At 44.1% G+C, this 25,931-nt stretch overlaps 1 protein-coding gene across 5 annotated transcripts in view; it reads left to right on the top strand.

Annotated features, from left to right (window-relative positions):
• Positions 1-25,931, top strand: part of fam13a (family with sequence similarity 13 member A) — a 256,398-nt gene that overhangs the window by 99,145 nt on the left and 131,322 nt on the right. For all 5 annotated transcript variants that reach the window (XM_068045839.1, XM_068045833.1, XM_068045834.1 and 2 more), the window contains one exon: positions 12,165-12,312. In XM_068045839.1, coding sequence (XP_067901940.1) covers positions 12,165-12,312 — 148 coding nt within the window. The remainder of the gene's footprint in view (positions 1-12,164; positions 12,313-25,931) is intronic.

Raw genomic sequence — 25,931 nt, 5'->3', positions numbered from 1 at the left:
ATAATCAGGGAAAGAGTAGGGCCCATTAGGGACCAAAGTGGCAATCCGTGTGTGGAGCCGGAGGACATGGGTGAGGTTTTAAGTGATTACTTTTCATCTGCATTCACTATGGAGAAGGATGATGTAGGTGTAGAGATCAGGGAGGGGGATTGTGATATATTTGAACATATTAGCATTGAAAGGGAGGAAGTATTAGCTGTTTTAGCAGGCTTAAAAGTAGATAAATCCCCAGGCCCAAATGAGATGCATCCCAGGCTGTTATAGAGTCATAGAGTTATACAGCACAGAAACAGGCCCCTCAGCCCATCGTGTCTGTGCCGGCCATAAAGCACCTAACTATTGTAATCCCATTTTCCAGCACTTGGCCCGTAGCCTTGTATGCTATGATGTTTCAAGTGCTCATGTAAATACTTCTTAAATGTTGTGAGGGTTCCTGCCTCTACCACCTCTTCAGGCAGTGAAGCAAGGGAGGAGATAGCAGGGGCTTTGACATAAATTTTCAAATCCTCTCTGGCTACAGGAGAGGTACCAGAGGACTGGAGGACAGTGAATGTGGTACCATTATTCAAGAAGGGTACCAAGGATAAACCAGGTAATTACAAGCAAGTGAGTCTAACGTCAGTGGTCGGGAAACTATTGGAAAAAATTCTGAGGGACAGGATTAATCGCCACTTGGAGAGGCAGGGATTAATCAGGGATAGTCAGCATGGCTTTGTCAGGGGGAGAGCATGTCTAACTAACTTGATTGAATTTTTTGAGGCGGTGACTAGATGTGTAGATGAGGGTAAAGCAGTTGATGTAGTCTACATGGACTTCAGTAAGGCTTTTGATAAGGTCCCACATGGGCGATTGATTAAGAAGGTAAGAGCCCATGGGATCCAGGGCAATTTGGCAAATTGGATCCAAAATTCGCTTAGTAGCAGGAGGCAGAGGGTGATGGTAGAGGGTTATTTTTGCGAGTGGAAGCCTGTGACTAGTGGTGTACCACAGGGATTGGTGTTGGGACCCTTGCTGTTTGTAGCATACATTAATGATTTAGATGTGAATATGGGATGTATGATCAGTAAGTTCGCAGGTGACAAGAAAATTGGTGGTGTCGTAAATAGTGAGGAGGAAAGCATTAGATTACAGGACGATATAGATGGGCTGGTAAAATGGGCGGAGCAGTGGAAAATGGAATTTAATCCTGAGAAGTGTGAGGTGATGCATTTTGGGAGGACTAACGAGGCAAGGGAATATACAATGGATGGTAGGACCCTAGGAAGTACAGAAGGTCAGAGAGACCTTGGTGTACTTGTCCATAGATCACTGAAGGGAGCAGCACAGGTAGGTAAGCTGGTTAGGAAGGCATATGGGATACTTGCCTTTATTAGCCGAGGCATAGAATATAAGAGCAGTGAGGTGATGATGGAGCTGTATAAAACACTAGTTAGGCCACAGCTGGATTATGGTGTACAGTTCTGGGCACCACACTACAGGAAGGATGTGATTGCACTGGAGAGGGTGCAGAGGAGATTCACAGGATGTTGCCTGGGCTGGAGCATTTCAGCTATGAAGAGAGACTGAAAAGGCTAGGGGTGTTTTCCTTAGAGCAGAGAAGGCTGAGGGGGGACATGATTGAGGTATACAAAATTATGAGGGGCATTGATAGGTTAGATAAGAAACTTTTTCCCTTAGTGGAGTGGTCAATAACCAGGGGCATAGATTTAAGGTAAGGGGCAGGAGGTTTAGAGGGGATTTAAGGGAAAAAAAATTCACTCTGAGGGTGGTTGGAATCTGGAACACACTACCTGAAGAGGTGGTAGAGGCAGGAACCCTCACAACATTTAAGGAATATTTAGATGAGCACTTGAAATGCCATATCATACAAGGCTATGGGCCAAGTGCTGGAAAATGGGATTAGAATAGTTAGGTGCTTGTTGGCCAGCACAGACACGATGGGCCGAAGGGCCTGTTTCTGTGCTGTATAACCCTATGACTCTAAGTATTACAAAGTGATGATATTGCTGTTTAGTGGTTCACAGGCTGCTGATTTAATCTCCACTCCATCAACAACAGTTCAAGGCTTTTGTCCCACTGTGAAGGGGGTTGGAACAGAGAAATATGGCTTTAATGCAGCTTAAACACAGTGCAAAACAAAAAAAAAAGTAATAGTTATCATTTTGGAGGTATGGTTAATAAGGGGTGGTTATGTGAAACTTATGCATTGGTTTAAAAGGAATGTTAGATGTCAAGAATTCCCTGAACTAGGCCTTCCGGTAATGAGAACGAATCTTGTGGATCACTCGGAAGTTTACTTTGCTCTTTGGTCACCAAGTAAGGAGTGCACATTGGGAAATTGTGCATTCCTGGATGTGATTGGTGCTTTGGGGCGTCCTGAGGCTGTGAAAGACACTATATAAATACAAGCTCTCTCGTTGCTTTCTTGCCAATAGTCACTGACAGAGGAGCCAAACCAGGGACAAACACAACCAAATGGAAGGTCTCGGTTTTAATCTCCCTTCCCATGTTAGGTATTAGGGTACTGAGCTCAGTACCACTATGTGGAGCCACCTAACCTCCACTTATGAAAATGCAGAAAGGAGGTAGTCAAACCATGTTAAAACTGAAGGCTCACTGCATTTTAAGACAATACAATGCACTAAGCTTAGAACACACTTGGAACACTGTGCACATTTCTGGTCTCCATATGATAAAACAGATATAGAAGATCTGAGAGAATATACTTATCATGAAAGGTTGAATCAGCTGGGATTCTTTTCTTGAGAAAAGAGAAGGCTGAGGGGTGACCAAACAGAGGTATTTAAAATTATGGAAGGGTTTGATAGGGTAGGTATAGAGATATTTCCACTTGTGGGGGAATTCAAAACTAGGGGTTATAATTAAAAGATAGTCACAAATAAATTCAATAAGGAATTCAGGAGAAATTTCTTTACCCAAAGAGTGGTGGGAATATGGAACTTGCTATCAGAAGGATAGCAATGATGCGTTTAAGGGGAAGATTACTATTACTGAGGCGCTTTGTAATGTGATAGGCAGAACGTCTTTTTGGCTTAACGGCAGCATCCTGTTAGTGGTAAACACCACACGTGTTGCTACTGCCTAGTAGCAGCTTGAATCAGCTGGCTTCACTTGTTGCTCAAACGTTTGGGATACATTACCCTTCCAGGAATTTCAATGCCAATGTGATGCTAGTATATAGGCTGTACATCCCAAAGACTGGCGGATCGTATCAAACAAGATGTCCTTTCCGCTGTTCGCACCGGGCAAGGTACATACCGAACCCAAGCAACCCGTGCTTACAAAACGCAAAACATAATGTCCAACATTAGATGTGATTCCTCGATTGGCCAACATTTGCTAAATAATCCTCAGTGTGCTAAGAATTACGCTGACAACCAATTTAAGATTGTCAGTAGGGCTCGCAGTGTGGCGCATTTGCGCATACTGGAAGCTGCATATATTAATACACAGGGCCCTGTTGTTTGCATACAGAAAGAACATGTACACACATTGTGCCTGCTTCAGCTAAATAAAATAAGTGACAGCGATTCGCTGGTTCATTCCTCAGGGCAATGCCTGGTCCAATCAGAGTCAAGCTGCCTGGTTTAAATTTCAAACAAAGCTTGGCAGTTAACTGTCAGTCACCATAAACTAGTGCATTCTCCATGGCAAAGCCTCTACCAATCAGTGTCCACTTGCCAACGAAACAGCACTCTCTTCTATAGTATAAATTTGTTGCTTCCCTTACATTGGTATTCTTGCGAATTGTCCTGATGAGTGCAAGACAAAAAGCTTTGACAAAATGTCTCTGTTTTCAGCAATATTCAAATTACATTAACCTTCTAATTTACCTTCTGGCTCAGAGCTGTGTCACTTGCCTCATTGCCATTTCTGATAACACATCAAGGAGAACTCATTTACTAACCTTCATTTGTAGCTGTGTACCATTGACTTAGATGACGTCACAGAAAATAGTTCGGCACACATGCCCAAAAAAATTATTATTTACACAAATGAAATGCTCAATCTGTGTGGAACAGTAACATGAGGTTCTGTTTTCCTTGTAAATTAAATTGTTTATGCATCACATCACTGCTGATCTGTTTTTAAAATATTTCTTCTTGGGATGTGGGTGACACTGACAAGGATGCACCTATTGCCCATGCCCAGGTGACATATTAATGTGGTGGTCTTCATCATGAATCGTTGCAGTCTTGTGGTGATGATGCTCCTATGATAGTGTTAGGTAGCAATTCCAGGGTATTGACCCAATGCGAGTGAGGGAACGGCACTGTATGATCAAGGCAGAATGGAGGGGGTTCTTGTACAATTGAACAATGCAGTCATGCTGTGCTTGTTAATTTATTACAGTTGTGCTCTTACTGAGCCTCCTAACATGAAAGAAAAGAAAGACTTGCATTTATATAGCATTTTTCACAGCCACCGGACATCTCAAAGTGCTTCACATCCAATGAAGTACTTTCGAAATGTAGTCACTGTTGTAATGTAGGAAACATGGCAGCCAATTTGTGCACAGCAAGCTCCCACAAACAGCAATGTAATAATGACTAGATAGTCATTTTGTGGTACTGATTGAGTTATAAATATTGGCCAAGACAGTAGGGATAATTACCATGCTCTTCATCAAAATAATGCCCTGGAACCTTTTACATCTGCTTGAGAGGCCCTCAATTTAACATCTCACCCGAAAGGCAGCACCTCAACTGTGCAGTATTAGCCTTCATTTTAGTGCTTAAGCTCTGGAGTGGAATGTGAACCTAGAACTGTGTAACTGAGAGGTAAAAGTACTTCCAACTGAGCCACAGCTGACATAACCTGTGGTGGAACTGTTCCCCCATATATAATTAGTACAGTCATTGAGATCCAGCCTCTTGGAAAATGCCATAGCTATGACAATAACTCCTCATGAACAAAATTATCAAGATGAACTGTGGCTTTTGAGTGCTGCTTCTGTTTAACAAAGTACTCAACCAGTCATCACATTACATCAGTTAGTTGGACTATCATGTGCCTTGATAAGGCAACCTATTTCTTCCACTACTCTCTGTCCAGAGGAAGATTTTTGATTCCAATTAGTGTATCACCTTGCTTTACTTTGGGCAAATATTGGTTCTCCACAGTTGATGTTTGTATTTACAAGTCCATAACAGAATCCTCTTACCTCTGGGTTGTCTATGGGACTCACAACTCTCTATCTGCCTTTAGTCTGGCTCCTGCCTTGAGACCTGTCTGGCTTGGTTGGCCTGACTTGGAGTGAAACCGCTGCCAGCGTAGCTCTTAAGATGATAGGAGCAGGTAAGCCTTCTCACCGTGTAAAGGTGCAGGTCCGAGAAAAGGTATCACATTATATACATGCTCCATGTTCGTAGGACCTCACTGTCACCCTGATTCTCTCACCTGGTTGTCAGCCACACACAAGCATTGGCCAGCTGGGGCCACTAGATGGAAATTGGGATCCCTGGCTTATCGTTCTCTTCCTAGTCCAGAGGCCTGGGATCACTAGTAGCTGCTCGATCACCACCAAGATTCAGATCAGCTACCTTGACAAAGACTGGGGTATCACCTTCTTGGCCTGAATATCTCGGCACCACACAGGCTGAATCATCTTTTGTTTATTAACAAATGTAAGGATAAGTATTCTGAGTCTCCATCTCCCTCCATGTGGAACCTCTCGGTGAGAGTGGGAGTGGCACATAGTTCAGTTAACAGCATAGGACCAATTCCATGCGCAGTACTCCCACATAGTGAGGCTTCATGCCAGAAACAGAGCCTCACAGAATTTACCCTACTGTACTTTTGTAAGTTATTTTATTTTATTACCTTTTTTAAAACCTTAACTTGACCTTTAGTTTCACCTCTCTCTCCCCTTATAGGGAGGTGATTTGTCTCTGCTCAGACTGTTCCCCCTCCTCTCCCAGCTCCACGAAACACAAACCTTCCAGCTGAGGTACATGTTGCCATGGTGATAAAAAGCAAACCATATTCCAGTTCTGAATATTTCATTAATCACTTCAGTAATTGAAAGAATAATCTATTAAATTTCGTACAGAAATAGAATCCGTGAACTTCTCTCCCTATTTAATCATGAATTCCATAATTAGTATGTTCCCAGTATGTCTGTAAGAGTTCAGTATTTTGCCATTGTTCATTGTATTCCACTGGAGAAAAATAATTAACTGTAAGGGAGCTTTTGTTTAATATTTTACTTTGATATTGCTTACTTTTCATTTCGGGCATTCAAACAGGGTCTGAGCTTTGCTGAACCAGTGATAGATGCAGGCCTACAAACAAATTAGGCAACCTGACCTCATTTGTCCCATTGAATTTATTTTGGGTCCAGCAGAACAGGAGACTGTCAGTGAGCACCTACCTAAACAAAACACATCCGTGTAGTTCTTTATCAGGCTTTTTTTCCAATCAGCCATCCGAATGACTTCCGATATGATGTTTACTTGTAAGTTGTGAATGCGCAAGCTGCAGTTAGCTGGCTGATTAGAAGCTCAGAATCCAGAAGCAGTAAAGTTCAACTTTTCATTCGAAAGGAAGAAAGGCTTGCATTTATATCGCGTCTTTCATGACCTCAGGATGTCCCAAAGCGCTTTACAGACAATTTTTGAGTGTAGTCTGTTGTAATGTAGGAAAGACAACAGCCAAATTATGCACAGCAAGCTCTCACAAGCAGCAATGTGATGATGACCAGATAATCTGTTTTTTCTTAATGACATTGATTGAGGGATAAATATTGGTTGGATACTGGGGATAATCTCCCTGTTCTTCTTTAAAATACTGCCATGGGATCTGTTATATGTATTCAAGCAGGCCTCAATTAACTTGTCATCCAAGAGACAGCACATCCAACAGAGCAGCACTTCCTCAATACTGCATTGGAATATCAGTCTAGACCTTTGAGCTCAAGTCTCTGGAGTGGGACTTGAATCCCCAACCTTTTGACTCAGATGTGACAGTACTGCCAACAGAGCCACAACTTGCCAGTGTTATTTCATTCTTTCATGGGATGTGGGCATCACTGGCAATGCCAGCATTTGTTGCCCATCCCTCATCCCTTGAAAACTGAATGGCCATTTCAGAGGGCACTTAAGAGTCAACCACATTTCCGTGTGTCTGGAGTTACATGTAGGCCAGACCAGGTAAGGTCGGCAGATTTCCTTCTCTAAATGACATTAGTGAACCAGATGGGCTTTCACAACAATCAATGATAGTTTCATCGCACCATTACTGAGACTAGCTTTCAGTTCCAGAATGTTTAATAATTAATTGAATTTAAATTCCACCAGCTGCCATGGTGGGATTTGAACTCATGTCCCCAGTGTATTAGCCTGGATCTCTAGATTACTAGTTCCATGACATTACCAGGACACCACCATCTCCCCCTACTGAAGTACAATCAGCTTCATTTGGCAGAGAAATGTTGTAATCAGACACAGTTAAATCATGGCAAATTGATCTCTTTCTGAAACGATAGTTAACTAAAGCAAAGAAATATCTGGACAAATGAATATTCCTGTTCATTATAACCAGCAAAGCTCACATTACTTTCGATGCACCTGGTTTTTAAAAACATCTTACCTCCTTCATTCGATTGTGCAGACAAATCGCATCCTCTAGCAGTGGAATACATTTTCCCCTTAGAGATTTCAGCTTGGCAAATGTACCTGGAGAGAAAGAATTAAACAGCATTTAATAAAAGCGATGGACTGCCGAAAGGAAACACAGGAATTGAACCTGGAAAGCATTTGTTGAAAGCTAATTTTGGCATTGCTAGCATTTATTTAGTGCCTTTCACAACCTTTGGACATCACAAAGCACTTTACAATTGATGTGTACTTCATTACTGTTGCAATGTAGGAAATACAGCAGCCATTTTGTGCACAGCAAGCTCTCATAATGATATAGTGGTTAGATAATCTGTTTTAGTAATATTGGTTGAGGGATAAATATTAGCCAGGACATCATTCTTCGAAATATTGCCATGGAATCTTTTGTATTCAGCTGAGAGGGCAGATGGGTCCTCTCGGTTTAATGAGTAGTGAAGTCTTGCTTCATTTGTATAGAATCTTGGTTAGACGGCACCTGGAATACTGTGTGCAGTTTTGGTCCTCTTACCTCAGGAAGGATATTGTTGCCATAGAGGGAGTGTAATGAAGGTTTACCAGACTTGTTCCCGGGATGACGGGACTGTCCTATGAGGAGAGATTTGGGAAGCGGGGCCTGTATTCTCTAGATTTTCGAAGAATGAGAGGTGATCTCATTGAAACCTACAAAATACTTAAAGGGATAGACAGGGTAGATGCAGGTAAGATGCTTCCCCAGGTTGGGGAGTCTAGAACCAGGGGACACAATTTCAAAATAAGGTGGAAGCCACTTAGGACAGAGGTGAGGAGAAATGTCTTTACTCAGAGGGTTGTGAATCTTTGGAATTCTCTACCCCAGAGGGCTGTGGAAGCTCAGTCATTGAGTATGTTTAAAGCAGAGATTGACAGATTTCTAAATACCAATGACATAAGGGGATATGAGGATAGTGTGGGAAAAGGACATTGAAGAGGATGATCGACCATGATCGTATTGAATGGTAGGGCAGGCTCGATGGGCTGAATGGCCGTCTCCTGTTCCTATGTTGCTATGTTCTTATATCTCATTGGAAACACGGCACCTCCCCCAGTAGTGTTAGCCTGGATTATGTGCTCAAGTCTCTGAGTCAGAAGGATGTTCTTTTGAGCCCTACTCCAGAGCTTCTGAGACACAGTTGACACCTTGCTGATTACTCTTTACTGTGGGCTTGCACTGTGTGTGAGCTGCTTCACCAAACTGATTCTGGTGCTCCTGTTACCGTTGCGAGTGGAGATGATATGTTGCTGGAATGAAGGTTATCTGTTTAATAAGGAGTGCTGTTATCACCTGGCATTACCTGGTTATTTCGTTGCGAAGCAAAAGGGAGATAAAGATAATGACCCACCATTAATATCCGAGTAAGCTGAAGCTGACTTGTAAATATGAAATAATAAAGGGACTCAGTGGGATCACTACAGAGAAACTGTTTCCTCTGGTGGGAGAAATCAAAAACGAGGGGGCATAATCTTAAAATTAGAGCTGGGCCATTCAGGAGTGAAATGAGGAATCACTTTTTAGCAAAAAGGCTAGTGGAAATCTGAAACTTGCTCCACCAAAAGGCTGTGGATTCTGGGTCAATTGAAGCTTTCAAGACTGTGATTGGTAGATTTTTGTTAGGTAAGAGTATCAAGGGTAACGGAGCAAAGGTAGGTAAATGAAGTTGATGTATTGATCAGCCATGGAAGGAACAAGAAATGCCCACAATTTTTCAAACATTAAAATTAAAATTGTGAGAATCATGGGGATCACGTGCCCAGATTTCCAATCTGCAGCAGACAGCATCTCAGAAAATTATCCTTGAAGTGCCCTGCATTACTTAATAAACAGAGAGCAGCTTCACCCACCCAACACACAGTGATGATCTTAAATATATTAAATATCATACAGCCACTCCCTGCCATCTTTTCTGATTGTAAATTACTGCGTCCACATTTGTAATGTATCTGTAAACTTGTCACATAGTAATTACACCTTCCCTTCCCAGTGGAGGTGATGTAGCATCACCTCTGGCAGGAGGATGCAATTACAGCGTGACAAGTTTTTTTTTTAGAGATACTGCACTGAAACAGGCCCTTCGGCCCACCGAGTCTGTGCCGACCATCAACCACCCATTTATACTAATCCTACATTAATCCCATATTCCTATCACATCCCCACCTGTCCCTATATATTTCCCTACCACCTACCTATACTAGGGGCAATTTATAATGGCCAATTAACCTATCAACCTGCAAGTCTTTGGCATGTGGGAGGAAACCGGAGCACCCGGAGGAAACCCACGCAAACACAGGGAGAACTTGCAAACTCCACATAGGCACTTTCCTTTATAAATGTGGAAATTGGAATTTTATTTAAAAAGTTATATAAAAATAAGGATGTGCCTTCTCCCCATCTCTTGGCAGGAGATTAGTGGAAACCCTCAGAGATAAGGCAGAAATTCCTTTAAAATAATGGACCAAATTTTGGCTCTAACTCCACTTAACCCGAAGACAACACATGGGGTGTAATTTTCGCTTTGGTGGTGGGAAACAGGAGTCGGGATTGTTTCTGGGTCCTGAACCCACCCCTGGGAGAAAACAGTCACTCTTAGGGATTTTGACCTCCCCCCGCCCCAGCTTATTTGGCATGGAGACAGGTTCCCTGTCCAATTAAGGGCAGCATCCAGGCTCTCGAAGCTGGAGGGCCAATCAGAAGCCTTCCAGCTTGAGAGGAGCAGCTGGCTGCAATGAATGGTAAGTAACTGAAAGGGTGCTTCAACATGAAGGTTCCCTCTCACCAACCTTTTTTAAAATTCAAATAAACAGAAAAAGCAGCCAGCTTGTAGGGTGGGGTGGGGTGGGGAGGAGACCCTCTACAGGGCCTCCTATGGGACCACCCACACCTAGGCAGGCAGAGAGGGCCTGCAGGCCTGCCTGGAGTGTTGGTCCCTTCCAGCCTGCCACCGTGTGCCCAGTTCCAGGCAGTTACCCCCCATCCCTGCCCGTCGCGTCAGGAATCTGGAGGCTGACTGGAAAATCCTAGTCGGCCTCCTTTCACCGTGGTTAATAAGGCTCTTAATGAGCCTAATTGGCTACCCACCCTGTGTGGGGGGGGATGGGGGGCAGTGTGTGACAGCCCTGCTGGGCCCCAAAATCTCCTCCCCTAAATGAGCTGGCACCGAGAGCAGGATTGGGCCTCATCCACCTCTATTCCCGATCTCAGTAGGGCCCAAAAATTCTGTCCCGGTCTTACCTTAACTGTGCAACACCATGGCAGATCAATTAGATATCTATAACAGCAGGGAACCCACTGCACCATAATTAATTATTTTATTGATGCAGCCAGCTATTACTGAGTGTGAGATAGCAGAGCAAAACAGGAAAAGCAGTGTTCTGATCTGAAGCCTAATGCTTACTAATTAGGTATTGCACAAATGCTAAGTTGGGTTTAGGGTAAGCCTATTACAGAATTTATCTTGGTGTATTAAGACTTGTCTATTCCATTGCTGTCCTGGCTGGCTCCACCTCCTTCGACCCGCCATAAACATAGGCTGCTCATAATCCTAACTCGCACCAAGCCCCAGTCACTATCACCTCTCTGCTCGCTGACCTACATTGGCTCCTGGTCCGGCTTTGCCCTAATTCTTAAAATTCTCAAATCCCCCTAAGGCCTCACTCCATCCTATATCTGTTTCATCTGCCAATTCCACATCCCTTTGAGAACCCTGCATTCCTCCAATTCGAGCTTCATGTGCTTCCCCCGCACCATTTGCCCATCATTGGCAGTGGTACCTGGTTCCAAAGCTGTGGAATTCCTTCTCTAAACCTCTCCGCCTCTCTCTCCACCTTTAAGGCACACCCTAAAACATACCTTTGGTCACTTGTCTTAATATCTCCTCTGGATTGGTGTCAATTTTTATCTGATTACGCTCCTGTGAAGCACTTTGGGACGTTTTACTACCTTAGCGACAGGATATAAATGCAAGTTAGTGTATTCCTTTAAAATTAACCCATTGTAGAGAACCAGTTGTAGTAGCTCCATCATCTGTACACAGAAGTACCAGCAGAAATGGCTAAGCCGTTTTACATGGATGAGTTTGTGGGAATGGTTTTTTTTGGTGGATAGTCTTTGCTTGCTGACAACAGTTGTCATGGCGATGGCAGGGTCTTGTGATTGAATCACATGATTTGAACTGAAGTGTTATTGTTTGCAGTGTGATCGAAATGCAGTGAGATAGGCATTTATTTCACCGCAGGCTATAGCATATCTTGGATACAGGGAGATGTGGTTACTGTAATAATTTAGGAAGCATGATTATTCTGATAAATGAATAATTTAATTAACTGTGTATTACTTCAAATGGTGTATTGCAATAAGCAATATTAATTCAGTTGACAAACTGACATGCAATGTGGCGATGATAATTATACACAAAAGGAGCATCCTGTCAGTTCAGTTAACAGGTTAGTTTGGAGAAGTATTGTGCCAGATAATCAGAGTTCTGTTCTGTATTGTAACATTTCCTTTTTCAGCGTTTCCCCAGGATTTGAAGGAATAAAGGAACAAAATATTTCCAACAAGCTCGTGGCCACACTGCTGGAAAACTATGACATCTTCTTCGGGAATACAGATGAAATGGAAGCTCCACCTGAAGTCCAAACTAGAGTAATAACAGTGAAAGTAAGTGCAATTGATCTTGTAAGAGTTCTCAGAAAAAGACAGTCTTGATAGAAGGTTATGCTGACAGGGTTAGATGAAACTCAGTGAGAGGAGGCTCATGTGGAGCGTAAACACAGACATGGCCCAGTTGGGCCAAATGGCCTGTTTCTGTGATGTATGTTCTATGTAATTGAGTTCAGTAAAGTCCAAAGGAAGGTTAATGGAAATGGCTGCTCATGTCCCCTGATATACTAAGTGCCCGGCATTTAAAAAAATGAATAGGGACACTGAATTGCACAGTGGGTGTTGACATTTCCCCTTGACCTCGGGATTAATGTGATGAAGATCCCCTTCTTGCTGATGGTAGGGATCCCTTGTGTTTCCTATTGAGTGTTTGGCCACAGCCCAAAGTTGCCCTAAATTGGCACCAAACTGTGATTTGGACTCCATGAGGCTGACAGAGTTGGCTAATGTGGGGAATGACGCTGCCTTAGCGCAATTGAGGGTGTTCTTCGGAGGATGGATTTAAGACACGTTGGTTGTGTTCGAACGGGGAGGAGGCTTTGCTCAGTGGCTGCATGTACTGCAGCTGGCCCAAGAAAATTCAGTACCTGAAATGGGAAAGGTGAGCAAGAGACTTCACCAGAAGAGAATTTTAAATTTAGAAACAAATACATTAACAGGAGTGGAATGGTGCCAAACAATGATCAGTAGTTTTCATCACCCCCGAAACTGGGCAGAGCTCGCTCAACTCCAACATTGTGTCTTCACCTTAAATGTCCCCTTATTTAAAATTGTGTAGTGTTTTGACCTCCCACATCACCCAACATATGACTCATTATAGTGAGATTGACCAAATATGGAATTGCATTTGCTATCACTTGCCTAGGAACAGTTATATCTGAGTCATTAGTGGAGGAAACATTCATTCAATGTACCTGGGCTAGATTTAAATCCAGATTTCAGGCAGAAAGCAGTCATGAAGTCATCAACATCCCCAAATCTTTATTGGAAAATGATGGAGAGTTAGGTTGTTATCGTAAATTGTGATAATAGACATGGTTACTTGGTTCCGAAGAAGGGTCACTGACCTGAAACGTTAACTCTGCTTCTCTCTGCACAGATGTTGCCAGACCTGCTGAGTATTTCCAGCATTTCTTGTTTTTATTTCAGATTTCCAGCTTCACAGCATTTTGCTTTTATTATTATTACTTGGTATTACCAGCTTGCTTTCAGGAAGCAAAACCTACTCCAAGCTTTCAAGCCTTGTAATTAAGTTCTGCTCAGCTAATGCCACAGTTGCCATCACCTGTCATGTGCAGACTTAAGTAAAATTTCAAAATCACAGTAGCTAGTCATTTAGGAGGCACCTGCACCTGAAGTGCTGTAACCTGCAAGGCTACCTGCAAGGTGTTGGAAGGTGGGATTAGAATGGGCGGCTATTTTTTTCAGCCGGTGCAGACATGATGGGTTGAATGGCCTCTTTCTATGCCGTAACTTTTCTATGGTTTTGTGGTTCGAGGAGTCATTTGAACAAACTGACCTCTTACATCCTTATTTGGTAATGCTTTTAACGGCCTTCATAAAAGGGATAGAGAGAAGAAAATCTTAATAGGAACAGCAGTTCACCCTCTCGCAACCGTTCCACATTCAGATAGATCATGGCTGAACTGTACCTCAAATCCGTTTACCTGCCTTTATTCCATATCCCTCAATACCCTCAACCATCAAAAATCTATCAATCTCTGGCTTGACGATTTCTGGCAGTCCCTGGCAGCCAGCCCTTGAAACCACTTCAAGGATAAGGACAGCTCTGTTATTGGCTGTCCAGGTGAGTGCAGCCCTGAAATGTTGTGTCCCTGAGTCATAGCAGACAAATTCAGGGAGTAATGTCACAGGCTGCAGTCCACAGTTGCAGAGGGAGAACGTGTCAATACTTCCGACAGTTTCCACTTGGATTTGCTGTTGGTGGACCATGCCTCTTCACTGGATCCCTGGCTCATGACCCATTTGATAAATCCAGTATTAGCACCTGAGCAGAAATACAATGAGGTTATACAGAGCAGCCAGAGTCTTAGTGATGTGAACAGCCTGTAAAAAAGAAAGATTTGCATTTCTATAGTGACTTTCACAATCTCAGGATGCCCCAAAGCACGTGACAGCCACATAAGTTAGGCCATAGCTAGTGTACTGTGTAACATTGTGGTCATAGCATTACTGGAATGATGTGATCGCAGTAGAGAGGGTACATAGGAGATTGGCGAGGATGTTGCTAGGAATGGAGAATTTTAGCCATGAGGAAAGATTGGATAGGCTGGGGTTGTTTTCTTTGGAACAGAAGAGGGCCAGGGGAGATTTAATTGAGGTGCATAAAATTATGAGGGGCCTAGATATTGTGGATAGGAAGGACCTATTTCCCTTAGCAGAGAGGTCAATAACCAGGGTGCATAGATTTAAGGTAATTGGCTAAAGGATCAGAAGAGAGTTGAGGAGAATTGTTTTCCGTTCAGAGGGTGTGAGGGGTCTGGAACTCACTTCCTGAAAGGATGGTAGAGGCAGAAACCTCACTACATTTAAAAAACACTTGGACATGCATGACGTGCTGTTACCTGTGGAACTACGGATCAACAGCAGGATTAGGCACGGCTAGATTTTTTTTGGCTGACCTTCTTCTGTGCCATACATTTCCTGTGTTTCTAAGTGCTTTAGAAGTGTAGTCATGGTTGAAATGTAAGAAACTGAGACAGGGTTTCAGTTGAGCATCTCGTCTAAAAGACAGCAGTGCCAATAGCACTGCACTGAAGTATCAGTCTAGATTTTGTGCTTAAGTCTCTGGAGTGGTTGTTGAATCCATGACTTTCCAGTTGCAGAGACAAGATTGCTACTCATGTGCCACAGCAGACGTGTGTTTTGTGGTAGGTTGCATAACTTTGCTTGGCAATTGAGACAACACATGAAGACGCCATTAGACAAATATCTTCAACATGAGTAGGGAGAGCACTCTGATGTAATCAGGGATTAGATGGGCATGTCAGAGCTCCAACAGTTGCCTGTAGGGCAACAGCCAGCTCCTACAGGAACCCTATCTGCTCAATAAGATGTTAAAAAGGATACAAGTGATCTAGGATACGATATTGTCGGATAAGAAAGGTAGAAAAGACACAGAAATGTAGCGCTAATTAATGAGGAGCTTCTGAATCCTGGGGTTGAGGCTTTATTGACAACAGAAACTGAGGCAATGTTGATGCACATATCTTAAAAAACAAAATAGGCCTGAAAGTTTGGTCTTTTTATTTCGAGGGTTCCCTCCAGTTACAGAAGGAGACTGGGAGAAGCCCTCCTGAATTTCAGGGCCATTGCATCCTGATTGGAAATGATTGATATCAAGGTGGGGAGGGGGAGGTGGGTGGTGGTGTTCGCCCAGGGTTGAGGAAGCTTCAGTAGACTAAACTGGAGCTTGAAAACAAAACGGAACTTGTCCGCTCCCTACCCTGAATGTTCTGCATGTTTAGGCACCTATTGAATAAAAGGATGAGCCAGTTGTTCTGATATTACCTGTCCTTTGGGATTAAATATTTTGAGTCCATTTTGACTTTTCTCTTCTAAAATCACTGCTTTGTGATATGTTTGCAAGATTTAGCCATTCACAAGTTTAAAGGAGGCAGATTTTAAGGAGTGACTTCAGGGTGGAGAGAGGGGTAGACAGATGGAGAGTTTTAGGGAGGGAATTCCAGAGCTTAGGGCCTTGGCAACTGAAGGCATGGCTGCTGATGGTGAAGCCATTAAAATTGGGGTGCTCAAGAGGCCAGAATTAGAGGAGCACTGAGATCTCAGAGGGTTGTGGGTGTGGAGGAGATTATAGAGATGGGGGAGGTGAGGCCATGAAGGGATATGAAAACAAGGATGAGAATTTTAAAGTCAAGATTTAGAGAGGCTCGACTTAAATAAGGAGAGCCAGCATGGATTTGTAAAAGGCAGATCATACGTGAGTACTCTCATTGAATTTTTTGATGCAATAACAGAGAGGGTTCATGAAAGGAATGTGGTGGATGTTGTTTATCTGGATTTTAAGAAAGCATTTGATAAGGTAGCACATAAAAGGTTGGTTAACAAAGTTGAGGCTCATGGAATAGGAGGGTCAGCGTCCACTGCATTTTTTTGCTATATATAAATCTGTGTCCCCTAGTCCTTGTATCATTTGTTAATGGGAACAGTTTTTGGATCTTGGAATACAGAGTAGAATTTGTTGACAACACCAAACTTGGAGGTGAGGCAAACAGTGAGGATGATATGAACCACCTGCAACAGGACATTGATAGCCAGCAGAATGGGCAGAGAGGTGGTATTTAATACTGACAAGTGTGAGGTAATGCATTTTGGCAGAAGGAATAGTGAGAGGCAATATATACTCAATGGCACGTTCCAAAGAGTGTGCAGGAACAGAGGGAGCTGGGGTGCATGTGCATCGATCTTTGAAGGTGGCAGGACATACTGAGAGAGTGGTTAGTAAAGAATATGGGATCTTGGGCTTTATAAATAGAGGCATTGAGTACAAAAGCATGGAGGTTATGCTGAACCTCTATAAAGCTCTGGTTAGACCCCACTGGAGTATTGCATCCAATTCTGGTCACCACACTTCAGGAAGGATGTGAGGGCCCTTGAGAGGGTGCAGAGAAGACTTACCAGAATGGTTCCAGGGATGGAGGATTTTAGTTACAAGGTTACATTGGAAAAGCTGGGTTAATTCTTCTTAGAACAAAGGAGATTGAGGGGAAATTTAATAGAAGTGTACAAGATTATGACAGGCTTAGATAAGTTAGACAGAAAAAACTGTTCCCATTAACAAATGATACAAGGACTAGGGGACACAGATTTAAAATTTTGGGCAAAAGATGCAGGGGAAATATATGAGGAAACACTTTTTTGACGCAGTTGCTGCCCACGAGGATGGTGGAAGCAGAGACGATCAATGACTTCAAGAGGAAGTTTGATGGCCACCTGAGAGAAATAGACTTGCAGGGCTACGGGGATTGAGCCAGGGAGTGGGACTGACAGCATAGCTCCGTGGAGAGCCAGCAGGGACTCAATGGGCCAAATGGCCTTCTGTGCCATAAATGACTCTATGACTGTAAGGTGTTGCTAGTCCGGGAGGCAATGTAGATCAGTGAGCACAGGATGAATGGGACTCGGTGTGAGTTAGGATCAAGCAGCAGAATTTTGGATGAGCTCAGTTTTACAGAGGGTGATAGGTGAGAAGCCAGCCCAAGAGCATTGCAATAGTCAAATCTGGAGGATGGAAATATGGTGAAATAAAAAATAGCTATAAAAGTTATTTAATGATGACATCCAGACTGACTTACCTCAGTATAAATTGCCTCCAATTCAGACAAACCATGATACAGAAAGTTCTAGCAGACAGTTGACTTTAACTGGGATACTTACTGAGGGGGGGATGGTTGTGGGTTTCAAGGTAACCTGATAATGAGAATGTCATGGGTTCATTGAAAGGCAACTCCCAGTAGAGTTGATTTATAGATGGGCTCTTTTCTCTAGCAAAGAGAAGGCGGAGGAGTGATCGAATAGAGATCTTTAATATTGTGAAGTGGTTTGATAGGGTAGATGTAGAGAAAATGTTTCTGCTTGTGGGAAAATCTAAAGCCAGGGGTCATAAATATAAGATAGTAATAAATCCAATAAGGAATTCAGGCAAAACTTCGTCACCCAGAGAGTGGGGAAATTGTGGAACTTGTTACCACATGGATTATTTTAGGCAAACAGCACAGATGCAGTTAAGATACATGAGGGAAAAAGGAGTCGAAGATTATGCCTAGAGAGTTAGGATAGGAGGAGCTGAGTGTGAAACATAAATGCCAGCATATATGAGTAGGGCTGAATGGCCTGTTTCAGTGCTGTAAAATCCATGTAATGTTCACAATGCTTGAAGACTCCAACAATCCACAGTTTAAAATGCTGATGTCCATGGGGCTCGAGCACACCTTCTGGTTCTGTTGCATAATCCCTCTTCGAGTTGAGGAAGCATGGACCTAAATAAACTAAAAGACTCAGCTGGGCAGATTTGCATCTTTAATGCACATCGTAAAGGTTGACCTGTTTCTGAAAAAGCTCCCACAGACATTTTTAAACATGACACAGTTTGAGATACAGTTAATAGTGCAGTCCCTAGGGTTTGAACAAATAGAACAACTGGCTGGATCCCAAGTTGTGTAGCAGTCAACATGAGAGCATTAAAGCTGGTTTGAATTTGTTTATTACTAATGCACACAGGCTGCAAGAAAGTAGACCCATGGGATTGATTTGTCTTTGCGTACAATGGCACATAGATGGCTAAGGCGTTTTATAAGCTATATAGTGAGAACAAAAGCTGTACTTGTTCAAAACAAGATGTACGCACCCACAGATTGGATGCACTTCTGTTTGCTAACTGATTAGATTTTTGAGGCAGCTTATCTGTAATGGCGGTGGAATAATTTCACAGATAAAATGCCTTTTCCAACTAAAGGGAAAAGCTGACTAAGGTGCAAAGCATTTTCTTTGAAGTAAAATTGTTACCAGTGATGTTATCACGAATCTTACAGCACAGAAGGAGGCCATTTAGCCCATCGTGCATGTGTCGGCTCTTTGAAAGAGCTATGCAATTAGGCTAAAAATCCAGTACATTTGTAATTGCAATAAATCTAGATATACATGCTTTTTTCATGGTAGCAGTTGTATTTTGAGGGTTAATTCTCTGCTTTGGTGTTTAGTTTAGTGCCCTGCATATTAATCCAAGCAACTGCAATCAAAATGCCTAGTTCAAGGTCAGATTAATGTGGGCAACACAAGGAAAGACATAAACAACTTTGTGTTCAGACAGAACTGCAATTGCTTCAGTCCTTTAAATAAAATACAGGCAACATCAACAGTCCCAAAATAGATTCTCTCAGATTGCTAAAATTCCCTTGACTTACTTCCAACCTGTGGGGCCATGTGTTTTGACTTAAAATAACGTTTAATGTACACCTGTACAGTTTAATCAGCCTCACGCTGTTATTCTCAAGACCTGAGCAACATTGCCTGTTCACTTTGGTAATGGGTCCTTTTTAAAAAAAAATGAAAGGCACAATCTCTGCCCTCCTCCAATTCTCGCCTCTTGTGCATCCTGATTTCCTTCACTCCACTGTAGCGGCCCTGCTTTCAGCTGCCTGTGCACTAAGCTCTGGAATTCCCTCCCTAGACCTCTCCGCATTTCTATCTCTCTCTCCGGCTTTAAGAGCTTTCCTAAAACCTATCTCTTTCATCAAGCCTTTGGCCACCTTCCCTAATTTACCTTATGTGGCTCAGTGTCAAATTTTTTTTGATAACGCTCCAGTGAAGTGCCTACACTAAAGGCGATATGTAAATACAAGTTGTTGTTGGATGAATGATGGTGGTGCCGACACACTCATTGGCGATGGTCTTTGTTGGATAGAGAAGCAGCTGAGAGCAGCTGATGACCTTAAGACCAATACAAGAGATGGAAACTCTCCTGTACATTTCACAGTCCCCCTGGAATCAACAGGACACTGCTGTTCGTTTTTCCACTGCTGTCATTTCCTGTTCAGAGGCTCTACTGGAGCTCATCCTGGCTTGACATCTTCATGCTTTGCTACTGACCAACTAATGCAAGCATTCCATGAGATTTTTTCTAATCCTCCCATTATGTGACTCGGAGTCAACTTTTGTTTTTATAATGCTCCTGTGGAGTGCCTTGGGTTGTTTTACTATGTTAAAGCTGCTATGTAAATACAACTTGTTGTTGTTGTTTGAGATTACTTGTATCTGTTTCCTAATTCATTGTCCTACTGTAGCTCAGTTGGTTATGCCCTTTTCTATAAGTCGTGAATGTTACGGCTTCAAGTCCCACTCCAGGTTGACATAGCCAGTGTTTTACTGAGGAGGTGCCTATTACCCTGGCTGAGATTTGTCCCTTAACCAATATCACTAAAACAGATTATCTGTTCTTTATCACATTACTGTTTATGGGAGCTTGCTGTGCAGAAATTGGCTGCTGCATTTCCTACATTACAACAGTGACTACGCTTCAAAAGTACTTCATTGGCTGTAAAGCACTTTGGGAGGTCCTGAGGTCCTGGAAAGGTGCTATATAAATGCAAGTTCTTTTTTTCTTTACCAGCTCACTGGCAAAACCATTTTTGACATCCTGGAGACTTCCACGTAGATGACATGCCCTGACGAGCACGATTGTGCTCCTATAAGCATGACCTCAGTGCCAATAGTCATTTGAAAACGGTATCTCCTTATTCACTCTCATCAAAGCACTTCATAATTTTGAACACCTCTATTTACTCCCCCCTGAACCTTCCACGTGAAGGCGATGAATCCCTGTTTCTCTAGTCTTTTCACTCCCTTTACTATTAACTTTTTGTACTGACAGACACAGTCAGCAAAGCAGCAATATGAGTGCCCACTTTGTGTGTGGAAATGATGGTAAAATATTTCACTGTTATTCTGTCCAGCACCCTGGAAATACATCCTGATAATGACCTTTAATTGCCTTGAAAAACATATACTGAAATAACGCATTGTTAAGTGGGAAGATAGAAACCTTTCAAGTGGTAATCCATTAAAGATTCATAACCATAATTTTTTCATGCATCTGAAATTTCTGAAGCGTCTTTTACGGTTACACCTCTCACACTCATGCTCTGAAGTGGGTTGTTTACTATGAGTGATTAGCATCATGTTGGATTCAACCCAACATTTCTCCAATCCCACAACATATGATGCTAATGTGTTTAGAATTATTCAGTACTTTTCTCCTTAGCTGCTTACCTTCAGTTGGTGAAAAGCAGTATTGAAACATATTGTGCATCATTTTCTGCTGCACAATTGGATACAAATTGAGTGTGGCTCCCTATTAACGCCAGTGGTTTTTGGTTTGAATTGAATTTAATGTGAAATTGGATTTAATATGAAAACCTTGATGGATGATATACATATAGGATTTCCTAGAGAATGCACAAAGATGAGGCAAACAGTGATCAATAGATAGCACCAGAGACCAAGGCTAAGGGAGTAAACCCTAACAGAAAATCCGGAGCGGAACCCCGTAGGCGGTCATGTGTCACCTTTGGCATGTTTCCGGCAGTTCCTGCAGCCATACTGGTGCCAAACGTCGTGTCCTGCACTCCTTTGGACCCCACCAGAAAGGCCGAGAGGGGGGTTTTGACGACTGGGCAACTCTCAACCTCCATAAATTTGCCCAGGCATGCGCCATGGAGAGGTCACTCCATAATCACTGACCACCTCCAGGTGCGTATCCATTGTCTCTCGAGATAAGGAGGCCCAAAAGAAGAAGAAGAAGATAGAGTCCAGATAAATTCAAGCAGCAGAAATGGTGCTTTTTTTGATATGTTGGCACTTTCCCTCTGTGCAAGTAAAAAAAAAAGAACTTGCATTTATATAGTGCCTTTCACGGCCTAATGCTCTCCCAAGGCACTTTCCAGCCAATGAAAGAGTTTTGAGATGTAGCCACTCTTGCAATGAAGCTGTTATATTGACTTGGTACCACCAGAGTGCTAAACAACACTACATGCATCAGGCTGGTCTTGCCACAGGCTTGCTTATGGTCACTCATTGCTCACAGGGCTGCAAAAGATATCAAGAAGATTGATTTGCCTGCATAAAATTTGGCAGTTTCAGACAATTCAAGCAATACGGCCACAAAATTGGGCTGCACGGTGCCCGGTTTTTTGGCACCTTTGGTGCCGTTTTGGTACGAAAATGGTGTCTGTGCCATGACTGATGTAGTGCATGGTGAACACCATTTTGGTTAGGCAATTAAGAGAGTGCCCCAAAGGTATTCAGAGTAGGCAGATCATGACCTCAGTGTAACGCTGACTCGACACCAGCACCACCATTTTCGACCTCGCCATTCCAGCTAATACCCTCTTTTAACCTCACACAGCTGAAAATATGTTCAGCAGCAGGAAGGACCCTCCTGCTCCCCAACCAATGGGATCATCAACAACACAGGTTACTTGCTGATTTCTTTCTGCTGGCTCTGTTTGAGATTGTGGAAGTGCTGGGTGTTTGAGGAGTTGGTTACAATTGGTGAAGTCTGCATTAAGTGGTGCTGTGCATGGGGGATGAATTGGTTGTGACTGCAAGGGCTCTGGGCACAGCACTTGCTCCCAGTCATGGGTGCTATAGTTGCAGTTCCCCTAAGGCTGCAGCATCAGTGGGAGATGGAGCAGATGCAGCAAAGAAGAGGACAAGCTGCTCGCAGAGGGAAGAAGAGGAGAGGGAAGAATGACTCTCAGTAAGAGGCCTTATCCACCAAGCATCTTATGGGAGCACTTCTCTTACCTTCATCTAAGACAGGAGCAGTGTGTACGTATCTCTGCTTTATGAAGGAGATGCTCACAGAGCTCTGCCACCTCTTGGAACCAAACTGCAGCCACAGAGTAGGGCGAGGACAGCATTGCCAGTGACTGTGAAGGTGATCATAGTCCTCAATTTCTTGGCATCGGGATCCTTCCATGCTGGAGCAGGGGACATAGCTAACATCTCCCAGTTCACTGTCCACTGCTGCATCAGAGAGATGGGAGACGCGACACTCATTATGCCAGGAGAGAGTTCATTGTGTTGTTGTCTCTGAACACAAGGAACCAGGCGGAGTGTGCACTTGCTTTGCCAGGATAGAGAAATCCACTATGATGCAGGGTGCCATCAATTGCACACGCACGGCTTTGCCGTCACCACATCTCTATGCTGACATGTACTGCAACTGCAAAGGATACCGCTCGCTGAATGTGCAGTTGGTGTGCGACCACATTCAGCACATCATGCTGGTGAATACTCACTAGCCTGGCAGCAGTCGTGCTTTCATTCTACGCCTGTCCACTGTTCCCTCAGTCTTTCAGCCAATTCCTCAAACCAGAGGGTGGCTGCAGGGCAACAAGGGCTATCCGCTTTACACCTGGCTCATGAACTCCACTCTGTAAACCAACCAAATGACCAGCATGTGTACAATGAGAGCCATGCTGCCATGGGAAACAACAATGAGCAGACCATTGGGGTGCTGAAGTCATGGTTTTGCTCTAGAGGAGCTCTCCAGTACTGGCCAGAGCAGGTGTCCTGACCTGTGGTCATCTGCTGTATCCTCCACAACCTGGCCATCATGAGAGCACAGTCCTTCCAACCAGCACCTCAGGGGGAGGAGGAAGGGAGGAGGCAGTTAGCACATCCACGTTCCTGCCAGGCTCTCCGTGGGTGCCTCTCTTGATTCCTGTTCCCATGAACATAACCCCAAATCCCTATTGTACAACAGTCCCACACCTTACAATCCCTCTGTCATGAACCATCACAGTGCTCCCTTGGCCACAATGCTGAAATAAAAGCCACCACAAAACCCCCATTCCATACCAATGTTATCCAACAAACCATCTAATATTCCACACCAAACTCAACTATTCACCTTTGTGCATTCCCATAGTGCCTGTCTTGTGGAGCCTTTGCCTGGCCTAGTGCTCCTGTGCAGTGCTACTCCAGTGGCTGCAGCATGGCTAGTGGAAGACTAGCCCACCTTGAGCAGCTATATGCCTAGAAGGCCTGACCTCAGACTCCTCCACCTCAGCATGGATAGCAGCAGTCTGGGCTGGCTGGCTGATAGGCAACAGCAGCGTCACTGGTGGAGTGGCAGTGGTGGGGAGCATGAATGCTGTCATTCTGAGAGGACAGCAAGTTTGTGCACTACGGAGCCACTGCTACTCCCCCGGGGGTGGGGGTGGGGGGGAGGGGGCATCTCAGCAAGCCTCGTAATCTGCTGGAGCACACATTGTTGGACTGCAAGCCATGAAGGCAGCAGTCTGAGCTTGCATGACAGCAAGATGAGATTTCTTGACCTCAGTCTGAGCTCCCAGTGCAGCACTCAGATATTCAGACATTGGGTGGCTTCTGCTTGCGCTGTGATGGAAACTGAGACATCGGACATCCGTCAGTGCATCATGGTTGGGTCCGCAAGTGCTCGGATGGAATCGGTTGCTACTTCCATGCTGGAAAGAATGGACTCCAAACTCTGCGCAAAATCCTGTGCCAAATTGGTCCCGGACTCCTCCATGCTCCTTTCTAATAAGCCTGCCAATGCACTCAGCATTTCATTGAGCATGCCCATCAACCTTTTTCTGTGTGCCACTCCATCGAAGTTCTCATCTGAGTCCTCTGCGACAGAACCCGTGTGTGACCTCGCCCTCTGGTGAACTGACACCCATGCTATCCTTACCCCTACCCTGGCTGCAGGCCACTCATGCCTGGTGACTCGTCACATGCAGATCCTGCCTCGGTGCTATCCGCTAAATTATGCACAATGCCAGTATCTGAACTGGTGACAGTGAGTGTGAGATTGAGTGACGGTGTTTCTTCATCGCCAGTGTCCTGCTCCTCTTGGCCTTCAGCTCCGCACACCACTACCTGGCCATGGGTATCTGAAAGGAGAAAGGCACAAGGGTAGAGTTGTGACGAGCAGAGGTGGGGGGAGTAGGGGGGGAGGGGAAGTAAGAGATGCATGGTTACATTATCAGCAGCTGGCATATCAGAAGAGATTGTGGGATGGGAAGGAGGTGCGATGTGAGAAGGTGGATTACGTATGAACATTCCGTCATCTTCCATGGTCTCGGCCCCACTGTTGGCCATGGCTTCCGTGAGGGATGCTGCAATTATGGCAACCACTGTCATCCCCATGGGGCAAGTATATAAAGGTGTACCTGGTCCCTGATGGTTAGCTACTGCTACCTGTGGCTGTGCGCCACCTTGTCCTGCAAGAGAGAGGGAAGCAGTAGCTTCCACAGGTAGCAGTAGCTAACCATCAGGGACCAGGTACACCTTTATATACTTGAGTGAGTGTGGTGCAATGTGTCTTGGGTGATGTGGCTGTCATGGTTGAATAGCTGACAGTGTGTGCAAGCTGTGAGATTTGAGTTTGTGGTTTGCAGCAATGCTAAGTGTGTGAGGGTAAGATGAAGCTATGAATGTGATGTATGAGTTATGCTTGATAGAGAATATTGGTAGGTGAGTGAAGCGGATGTAGTGAATTGAGCAGTACCTGAGACTGGCCGTACAGTTGTAAGGAAATGGCATTCGAAGATGCATTCACTGCCCTTGACCACTTGTGTGAGGTCATTAAAGTTTTTGCGACACTGCATCCAAGTCCTTGGGGCGACACTGTTCACATTGACCTCCATGGCTTTCCGCACCCATTCACTTCAAAGCGCTTGCCTGCAGGGCTTCATGGACCCCTTTTGTGAAGAGGGCCTCCCTTCCCCTGTCCACCTCCTGCATCTCGAATGCTGCATCAGAAAACCTGGGAGCCCATTCTCTGCCATGCTGCGCCATCTTTACTCTTCTGTAGGTCAGACACTCTTACACAACAGCTTCCTGTACTGGCTGCTACCAGAACGCACCTCACCTTTAAGAGGTGCAGTTTGGCTTTAAGTAGTGCATACCAGCTTTAAGTGGTGCTACCTCGCATGAACTTGGGCACCCCTGCTGAGGCGTGCAGTCACTCAGCAACGTATTCAGCGCTGGACTGCATGCCACAATCACGGAAATGAACAGGCAGCACGAAGTTTGCGTGCTGCCTG

The sequence above is a fragment of the Heterodontus francisci genome, chromosome 1 (assembly GCF_036365525.1).
Source record: "Heterodontus francisci isolate sHetFra1 chromosome 1, sHetFra1.hap1, whole genome shotgun sequence".
NCBI lineage: Eukaryota > Metazoa > Chordata > Chondrichthyes > Heterodontiformes > Heterodontidae > Heterodontus > Heterodontus francisci.
This window is presented reverse-complemented; position numbering and strand designations above follow the sequence as displayed.